This window comes from Saccopteryx leptura, chromosome 2 (assembly GCF_036850995.1).
Source record: "Saccopteryx leptura isolate mSacLep1 chromosome 2, mSacLep1_pri_phased_curated, whole genome shotgun sequence".
Classification (NCBI taxonomy): domain Eukaryota; kingdom Metazoa; phylum Chordata; class Mammalia; order Chiroptera; family Emballonuridae; genus Saccopteryx; species Saccopteryx leptura.
This window is the reverse complement of record NC_089504.1, coordinates 133,688,676-133,698,327: the sequence shown is the minus strand read 5'-3', so window position 1 is coordinate 133,698,327 and position 9,652 is coordinate 133,688,676. Positions and strand designations below refer to the sequence as shown.

Sequence of the window (9,652 nt, the reverse complement as noted above, 5' to 3'; positions counted from 1 at the left end):
GCAGGCAAGGGGCCTCTCTAAGGGCTTGTGCCCTAAGGGCAGACGTTATGAAAAGGATAGAAACCGAAATGTGGTCTACATGGTGTGTGTTAAAGTAGTCAGACTGCTTGTGCTTTCCCTTTTGCTCTGTGCCTGTCTTTTAGGATTGCATCCACTGTGAGAACGAGACAACCAAACCCCCCACAATTTTGAGGTGGTGATTATTCTTCTTATGTAATGAGAAGTCAGAAGATAGGGAGTCCGTGGCTCCAAATGTCATCAGGACCCAAGGACCCTTTATCCTCTACCCAGCCTTTATTAGCATGCACTTCTTGCTTCATGGTTACAAGATGTCTTCCCACCTCCAACATCAAGTGCAAATTTCAAACAGGAAGAGGAAGGTCAAAGGATTAGTTGAGTCTCCATCCCTTTTAAGAAGCTTTCCTGGAAGTCCCACACAACCTCTGCTTACATCTCATTGGCTTGAATTGGCAAGAAAGCCTGGGAAATAGATTTTTAACTGAGCATAATGCTGCCCCAACAAAATCAGATTTGTATAAATAAGGAATATAAATTGGTATAGTGCTTGCAAGGAGAGAGGTGAAGACCAGATTTCAGGAAGAAGGTGTGTAGGCAGAGGTAGAAAAGGAGCAGCAATGGCTCCTTGTTGCTTTTTTTTTTTTTAACAGAGACAGAGAGAGAGTCAGAGAGAGGGATAGATAGGGACAGACAGACAGGAACAGAGAGAGATGAGAAGCATCAATCATCAGTTTTTCATTGTGACACCTTAGTTGTTCATTGATTGCTTTCTCATATGTATGTGCCTTGGCTGTGGACCTTCAGCAGACCGAGTAACCCCTTGCTTGAGCCAGCGACCTTGGGTCCAAGCTGGTGAGCTTTTTGCTCAAACCAAATGAGCCCGCGCTCAAGCTGGCGACCTTTGGGTCTCAAACCTGGGTCCTCAGCATCCCAGTCTGATGCTCTATCCACTGCGCCACCGCCTGGTCAGGCTCCTTGTTGCTCTGACAAAGATTTCTTGATTGACCAAACTTCAGTCAGGTTCCTCAACCTTCTCCTAGGACCCTCTGTGCACTTACTATAAAATCCAGTTTCAGCAAGAACTCCCAACTGCCTGACCAGGCAGTGGCGCAGTGGATACAGCATCGGACTGGGATGCGGAGGACCCCGGTTCGAGACCCCAAGCTCACCAGCTTGAGCATGGGCTCATCTGGTTTGAGCAAAGCTTGGACCACGGTCAAGGAACATGTGAGAAAGCAATCAATGAACAACTAAGATGTCGCAACAAAAAACTGATGATTGATGCTTCTCATCTCTCCTTCCTGTCTGTCTGTCCCTGTCTATCCCTCTCACTGACTCTCTCTGTCTCTGTAAAAACAAACAAACAAACAAACAAAAAAACTCCCAACCCTTGATATCTGATCACCTTCAAATCTGATCAGATTCCTCATCCTCCACCATCCCCTAAGTCAGTGGCCCCCAACCCCTGGGCCGCAGACCAGTACCGGTCTGCAGAGAAAGAATAAATAACTTACATTATTTCCATTTTATTTATATTTAAGTCTGAATGATGTTTTATTTTTAAAAAAATGACCAGATTCCCTCTGTTACATCCGTCTAAGACTCACTCTTGATGCTTGTCTCGGTCACGTGATACATTTATCCGTCCCACCCTAAAGGCCAGTCCGTGAAAATATTTTCTGACATTAAACTGGTCCGTGGCCCAAAAAAGGTTGGGGACCACTGCCCTAAGTGATGTCTGATCACCTTGGCCTGTCTTCAGCAAGAATCCTATTAGGTCGGTTTAGACAGAATTTCAGTTACCCCTAATGTTTCCTCTCAGAAATTTCCATGCACGGACCCTCATTATGCTCCTGACCAAAATAAATTCCTCCTTGCCTGTGTTGTATTCAGAATTAAGCCCAATCTCCCTTTCCCACAGCAAGACCCATTGCAGTGGTCCCTACACCCATTGCCATGAACCTCTTGAATAAAGTTCACCTTCCTGTTTTCAACAACTGTTGTGCAATATTTTTTTTCTTCAACACTTCTTACTCTACAGACTCAAGGGGGTGGCTGTGACCAGCGATTGGACAAGTGGCTAGACAGACGCTGCGACTTCAGCTTTCCCCACAGAATAAGGAGAGAGCGATGGCCATGCAGAGGCATCCAGTCTCACTCCCCACTGCCAAGCAAGCCCCTCATTCACTCACTCGAGAGACTCTCTCTGCTCCACAAGCATCGTCTTTAGTAACTTTACCTGCAGCCCTCACTTCCTCCCGAAGCAGGCTGAACGCAACCTGGAGGCACCTCCAGAGAAAGCCACCCTTTAAAAAGTGTTCTCTAGCCTCTTACGTGCGTGCCTGTTTTGCGCGCGGATGGCTGGGGAAGGGGAGGTCCTAAAGCAATGGAAGACAGGTTTGGAGTCTTCTGTGTCTCTGTATCTTCAGTGTCTTCACAGCCCCTCTGCTCAAGAAATAGTTGAGACTAGCTTTGGCCTCTGGAGCCTTCGTATTCCTCCCAGGGCCGAGATAGTCTGCTCCGGAAAGTTGGCTGGAGCCTTTCCCAGGTTTTCTGGCGAACCGCAGCGCACCTCTCTCTCTCATCTCTCTTTCCCTCTCTCTCCTTTCTCTCTCTCTCTCTCTCCCCAACCCCGCCCCACCCGCCAGTCGCTGCGCAGTTTCTTCCCCCAGACCGCGCGAGACGCGGCTCTCCCACGCACCGCCCGCGCTCTGCCGCCCTCTAGCGGCGCCGACTGCTAGGCTGAGAAGAGCGCGCGCGCGCGCACGCCGTCGTCCGCGTCCCCGGCCAGCTTGCCATTCGGCGCGTGCGCACCGAGTGCTGGCAGCTCGGAGGACCTAAGAGGCAGGTAAACGCGCCAAAGCGGGCAGGTGGCAGGGTCGGGGGCAGGGGTGCGGCCCAGAAAAGTGTTGCTGAGGGTTTACGGAGTCCAGGGACTCCGCCTTTCGCTTCCCACTGGGCGAGTCTGGTGGGCTCCGAGAGTCGCTTTTTGCCTGGGGGTGTGACCTAAGCCCGCCTCCCGGGGCTGAGAGGCGAGTGGGAGGGTCCCCAAAGCCTGTTGGGAGTTTGGTGTCTGTTGTTTGTTTAGGAATGTTTTCTTCAGGAGGGCACAGAGTTTGCAACTAGTGGACGGAAAGGGGCAAAGCTGGACGAGGTGGGAGTTGGGGTGCCCCAAGTCCTGGGCAGGTTGGCGGAGGCGGCCCGGTTATTCCGGCCGTATGTGGGAGGTAGGAGGGGGCTGGGGAGCACTTCTCCAGAAGGAAGGCCTACCAGAAATTGTGCAGGTGTTTGGGGATCACAGTCAGGACAGCAATTTGGTCATTTTTGTGTTTTCACTTTTCTCACTGATACAGTTTCTTCTGTCCTTGTGCCGTGTGGCCAGCAACGTTCACTCACTTGACTCTTTGCATCCTAGGACATGACACAGGTGGCACATCCCGGCCATGGGGTCCCAGCATTCTGCCTCTGCTCGCCCTCCTTCCTGCAGGCTAAAGAGAGATGACAGAGAGGATATGTTGGATGAACGGGAGCAGGAAGAAGCCATTGCCCAGTTCCCGTATGTAGAGTTCACTGGGCGGGACAGCGTCACCTGTCTCACTTGCCAAGGCACAGGTTACATTCCAACAGGTGAGAATCTTTCATCATGGGAAGGATGATTCCCGAACCAGAATCCCAAAGTACCCACAGGACTTCTCCTGACTCCTAGACAGAGTTTCTATTCTAGCAGTAATAGAGTCTTAGATGGTGCTGACTTGATAAATTTGGGCAGGTTCCACCGCTTCTCTCGGTTTCCTTATATTTGTGAGCCTTTCTTTTTTTAATTTCTATTCTTTCTGTTCTTTGTTTCCTTGGTTTGGAATATTTGGTTTCATTAAAGAACAAAAATTCAATAGAGTAAATTTGAAGATCTAATTGGCTTTAGTGAGCAATTCAGAAATTGAGCAGCATCCCACTGATCAAGTATAGAGAGTTGTACAGTGTAGAAAGCTTTTATAGGCAGAAACTGGATGGGACATGAAAGTTGTTAGCCAAAGGAAAAAAAAAAGGATTGTTTCAGGCGAGGGGGATTGTTCTTGCCAGGAGGGTGGGGTGATGGTGAGGGTCCACATGACAAATTATCCCATTGCTACTGACCAAAAAATTCCAGACTGACTAAGATTACATTCCTGGAGAAGATTGAAACAGCAGTTAGGTCAGATATTATTAAGTGTAGGTTCACTGTCACGGACGTTAGCACAAGTGGTTCCATTTTGAGCCTGTGGTTGTCTCTTTAACAGTTAGCTCTGTTAGGATTAGTTGACAGCCACATTTCTTTATTGCTCTCATTATAACACCTGGAACAGCTATGGTTGGTGAGAGGTAGGGGATCTTGAAAGCTTATGTTCAAGGAAGCAGATGGTAAATCATTAACCTAAGATCTGAAAAATATGTATATCAAGTGGGGAGAGAAAAACAAATGCTCAGGAGTGGAGACCAGATTAGGTGCAGAATCAGCTATCACAAAGTTGATCCTCAGAAAGTTGTAACAGTTTAGATAGATAGTCACAAAGGGAGTTGTAGCCATCTGCTCCAAAGCTTTCATATGAGAGATGAGGAGACTGTGGCCTAGAGAGGCAGTGCCTTTGCCAGGGCCATGTCAGAAAGCCAGAACAAGACCCTAGATTTCTCAGTTTCCACATTACTGCCCTGGCAGCACTGACAGATATTTTGTAATTTGTGGCACTCTATATAGATTCGCTTATTTCTTGTTTATTAGACCCAAAATGTGCAAATAGTATCTTAGAAGTGTCTAATTCCAAACAAGTGTACGTTGTGGCAGACCAGTGTATGAGGTGAAGGAAAGTACTGCCAACATGTGGGATATATTTTACCCAAATAATTGTTTGGTTCTTTTCCAGAACAAGTAAATGAGTTGGTGGCTTTGATCCCACACAGTGATCAGAGATTGCGCCCTCAGAGAACGTGAGTTACCTGCTTTTCTCCTATTAATACCTATTTCTATCCCTGGTCCCCTTTTACACACATGAATGCCAGTTTTCTTTTGGAAAACTTTTATATGTTCTTGTAAATTCCTCCATTTCCTTTCATACTACTTACTCAAGAAATATCTCTGTCCCCATCACCATTTGGGGGAGGAAACTTGAAGCTAGAAGCAACACTCTGAGGGCCAAGTGGAATGATTGCATTGGAAGGAACTGGAGAAGAGAGGTGTCCAGAAATGTTTCTGTCCACATGGCTCCCCCCTCCCACGTCCCTTCCTTGATTGCAGACAGCAAGGGCTCTGGTGCTCCATTCGTTCTTGCCTGGTTTGTGGCTCCCAGCCCTGTGTACTCTCCTGTCCCTCCGTCATTCCTGGTTTTACATTTAATCTTAACTGGGATTGGACTTTGATATCTGACTCCTCGAGATGGTCACATGCTGTGTCATTTGCAGTAAGCAGTATGTCCTCCTGTCTGTCCTGCTCTGTCTCCTGGCATTTGGTTTGGTGGTTTTCTTCCTGTTTCCACATTCAGTCCTTGTGGATGATGACGGCATCAAAGTGATGAAAGTCACATTTAATAAGAAGGACTCCCTTGTCATCCTCAGCATCAAGGTAAGGGCCTCTCTTCCTGGGTTGTGCACCTACAATGCCTGGACCCAGAAAACTTACGCTTGTTTCCTCACTTGTCCTGATGTAGGCCACCCTGAAAATCAGGAACTCCAACTTCTACTCTGTGGCAGTGACCAGCCTGTCCAACCAAGTTCAGTACATGAACACAGTGGTTGGGTCGTATGAAACAACTAACATCTCCCTCATTCCACCTCGGAGCGAGCAACTGGTATGTTGTTTTTTAGGATCCTTGCCCCATAGGCCTGAGAGAAGAGTGGGGCCCTAGGGGTTCTGTCCCCTCATTACTTTCCTTGTCCTCTCATTTCCACTTGTAAGAACTGGTTAATGAGAAAGACCTGAGGGGCTTTCTAATTGTGAGAATTAGGGGGGGAATCAGCTAGCATTTAAATATTAGGGGAACAAAAGAGTATGTAGGAGAAAGCAATTTGGTACAAATCAAGAAGAGGCAGAATGCTAGTCTGAGGCCCACTGGCCTCTCAAAAGGGAAGAGGTTGGAAGAAGTTGATAGAGGCTTATAGGCTCTATGAGGGTCAATGTTGGGGAAATTTTTTGTTTGTGATTGAATCCAGGTCTTTGGATGTACTGTTATGTGTCAGTCCTGCTTGGCCACAAACGAACTCTTGTGTTTTCTTTTCAGGTGAATTTTACGGTGCAGGCGGAGATGGGAGGACCATTTTCCTATGTGTAGTAAGGACACTGTTCTCTCTCTGTGTGCTCTCCACTGGACGAAAGGGATGCAGAGTTACTCAGTTGATTGGGGCTGGTCCTGCCTTAGGTCCCAGCCTTTGGCCATTGGGTTCCCTAGCTTTGGCCATCTTGAGATTTATTTGGAGGATGTGTTTTTGACATGTGACTAAAGTGTTTGACTATCTAAAAGAGAACAATAAGCCACTAGAAACATTTCCACATTCCAGCATTTATATGATGGATTTGACAAAAGAAAAAAAGTGTCGTGGTTTGGGAGGATGAAAGGACAGTGGGGATTGGGAACTGGGGCCAGGGCAGCACCGGAGGTCAGGAGAGTCGGTGTGGTGAAGGAGGGGCGCCCCAAACATTCCTGACTGCTCCTCAGTTTGACAGTGGGACTGGCACTCTTCTGGATTCTCCTTTTTATTAACCAAACTGTTTCCATATTTGCTGTTTGGTAGCTTCTTCTGCACGTTACCCAGTATCGAGGTGCACAACATAGTAATCTTCATGAGGTATGTCACTCTCCTGCTTGTTCTATGGCATTTGTGTTTGAGCCTAGACCATCAGGCTGTGTGAGCTTGCAACCTCTGCTCGGGAGAATCTGTGTGACCCACAAGGCAGGGGCACCCAGCCATAGAGGGGACACTCGATGCCTTCAGGCACAGATACAGTGAACTCTTGGTGTCCTCTAGATGCAGTGTCCAAACTCCCTTCACAGATCACCAGACTCACAGTGAACATCATATATAATGTTTTCCAGGAAACGAGGTTTAGTTTTGTGATCCCTTTAGAATCCTAATGAGACCAGTAATGAACAAAAAGCTTTCTCAAGGTGTAGATACTAAGCATTTAGCCAAACTGACTCTCTAGCCATGCAAATTATCACATGTCACAGGCATTCAGGGGAACTTGTAGAGCCTTGACTGTTAAATCTGCAGGTGACAAGGGTCTGCAGACCTTTGAAGTGTGATTGTGTAGAGCAAGGTTTCCGGCCTCAGCACTGCTGCCCTTTTGGCCCAGACAGTTCCTTGCGGTAGGGTGCTTCCCGTGCCCAGTAGGATACCCGACAGCATCCCTGGCCTCTAACCACCAGGTGCCAGTAACACCATCTCCTCCTTGCTCAGTGGTAATAACCTAGAATGTCTCCACACATTGCCAAAAGTCTGCTGTGGGGTAAAATTGTCCCCAGCTGAGAACTGCTTATTCAGAAAGTCACTTCATGGCACAGCACCTCTGTGGATATAGAAAGAGTCTGGGTTCTTGGCTGTATAACCATGAAGATGTGGATATTGTTGCCTGACTTTGCAAGAAATTATTTGGGCAGTTTTTCTTATTACATCTCAAAAACAATTAATTCTTCTTGGTTTCTTTTTCCTAGAACTTCAGTGAAGATTTCATACATTGGCCATATGACCCAGAGCTCCTTAGAGACACATCACTACGTGGATTGTGGAACAAACTCCTCAGCTGTGTAGAGCCTGCTTTTGGTTCTTCCATCGGCAGCCCCTGTCAGAAGAGACAGCACCTGTTCCCAGGGCCTGAGTGCTGCACCTGCCCCAGGTGGTAGAAGTGGAGAGGAAACTGGTTCTTGTACTCCCGGCAAATGCTTCTTACTGCTTGGGAGAAAAGCTTGCCTCTGTAGCACCATTTATGTTTCTCTGAACCAGCAGAATCACTGCCCGGGTCCCAGTTTATGCCCAGCAAATAGTAGGCACTCAGGGTTTGAAGAATTTAGTTCAGATCTTTTCAGCTGTTCTTGGAGCATTACAAATTGAAAGCATACTGTGGTTCTAGGTTATCAAACCATGAGTACTGTGGAGATAGGACTGTGAGTGCAGCTGCACAGCTATCGTCAGGCCTCATCTGCACAGAAGAGGCAGCAGGGAGGGAATACTTGATACATAAAGGAAAGCACAGGCATGTGAAATGTGTCATCTGCTCACAAAAGCCTAGGAATTTTAAAAAGCAAAACTTTTTTTTCTTGTAGAAAGTTATTGTTTTCCCCAAGAGTCTGTGTGGAGCGTGATTTACCCTTCATCCATTGGCTGGAACATGGATTGGGGATTTGGTAGAAAAATAAACCCTGCTCTTGATTCATCTGTGTCTCCTCTGCTTGCCTGGACGTCTGAGTAGACACCTGGGGGAACCGCAGGCTGGTGGCCTGCTTAGTAGGTCAGCAGCACAGAGTGGGAAGGGAAGAGAAGGGACCCTGGTTGTACCGTCTGAGGAAGCTCCTGTCACAGAAGACGTCACTCTCCCCCTATCTGCCTCTAGTGGTGACAGGCTGTCCTATTGCCCTTCCAGAGCAGAGCAATGAGTGCCCCCTGGCGGTTAGAAGAGGTAGGGCAGACATGCCTGAAGAGAAGCTGCTTTCTGAGGAGGAATACCCCACCACCACCACCAACCACTTGACTGTAGTTTGATTAAGAGGGCCTGGTCTGGGTTTGAACGTTTCTTGAACTGTCTCCAAACTGCCAGCCACCGAAGAGTGGGCTAAGGCCCCACAATGGCAGAGAAACTAGTTGGGAAGCTTGAGTACTCATGTTTCAGAACTCTGCTGAGGTGGCCTCAGGAAACCCAACAGCAACGTGGTGGCAGGGGGTCTGTGTTAGTCCTCATTCCCATACCCTCATCTTCAGTATTTGCTTAATGATTTTGACACTGAACCTTTATTAAAGGCTAAATTTTGTGATTACTTTGCTGACACCGTGACTGAGTAACCCAAAAGCCAAGGGTTAAAAGCTGAGATTCAGCGTTGTGCTGGATCCTTTAGTGGTCTGTATGAACACAGTGGAGAGGAGTGTTCTGTGTGTTGGTGATGGAATATGACGTGTATGGAGGTAAACGTACACCATTTCTGAGAACATTGCCCTAGACATGAAAATGGTCAGATTGCTGCCTTTTCTCTAAAGTTTTCTCATTTCCCAAATATCCTCTAGCATATTTTTCATGCAATTTTGGAAAAGCTACTCATACTGGTATTTAAACTTTAATTTTGTTTGTGACCGTACCTCAGTAGCATGTCTTCTCAGCATTACCTTTAAATCCAGCTATGATATTCAAGTGAAACTTGTTTTGTTTTTTTTTTTTCTTTTTTTTTTTTTTTTCTTTTCTGAAGCTGGAAACGGGGAGAGACAGTCAGACAGACTCCTGCATGCGCCCAACCGGGATCTACCCGGCATGCCCACCAGGGGCGAAGCTCTGCCCACCAGGGGGCGATGCTCTGCCCCTCCAGGGCGTTGCTCTGCTGTGACCAGAGCCACTCTAGCGCCTGGGGCAGAGGCCAAGGAGCCATCCCCAGCGCCCGGGCCATCTTTGGTCCAATGGAGCCTT

At 47.5% G+C, this 9,652-nt stretch overlaps 1 protein-coding gene across 6 annotated transcripts; it reads left to right on the top strand.

Annotated features, from left to right (window-relative positions):
* Positions 1-2,792: 2,792 nt before the first annotated feature.
* On the top strand, positions 2,793-8,416 carry TMEM106C (transmembrane protein 106C). 6 transcript variants are annotated; one of them, XM_066368844.1, is made up of 8 exons: positions 2,793-2,866; positions 3,434-3,645; positions 4,917-4,980; positions 5,452-5,611; positions 5,697-5,837; positions 6,267-6,316; positions 6,778-6,831; positions 7,698-8,416. In XM_066368844.1, the coding sequence occupies exons 2-8, from the start codon at positions 3,462-3,464 to the stop codon at positions 7,792-7,794; spliced, it is 750 nt and encodes a 249-aa protein (XP_066224941.1). In that variant the 5' UTR covers positions 2,793-2,866; positions 3,434-3,461; the 3' UTR covers positions 7,795-8,416. The 6 variants fall into 6 exon arrangements, with proteins under 6 accessions (XP_066224941.1, XP_066224944.1, XP_066224938.1 ...); XM_066368847.1 differs by having other exon boundaries at positions 2,842-2,862; XM_066368841.1 differs by lacking the exon at positions 2,793-2,866 and adding an exon at positions 2,916-3,050.
* Positions 8,417-9,652: the final 1,236 nt, after the last annotated feature.

Bases quoted from the DNA above. Each gene is read 5' to 3' on its own strand.
- TMEM106C (XM_066368844.1), top strand. From the start codon at position 3,462: ATGGGGTCCCAGCATTCTGCCTCTGCTCGCCCTCCTTCCTGCAGGCTA. The intron at 6,317-6,777 runs GTAAGGACACTG...GCTGTTTGGTAG, and splicing joins GGACCATTTTCCTATGTGTA to CTTCTTCTGCACGTTACCCA. The intron at 6,832-7,697 runs GTATGTCACTCT...TCTTTTTCCTAG, and splicing joins AACATAGTAATCTTCATGAG to AACTTCAGTGAAGATTTCAT.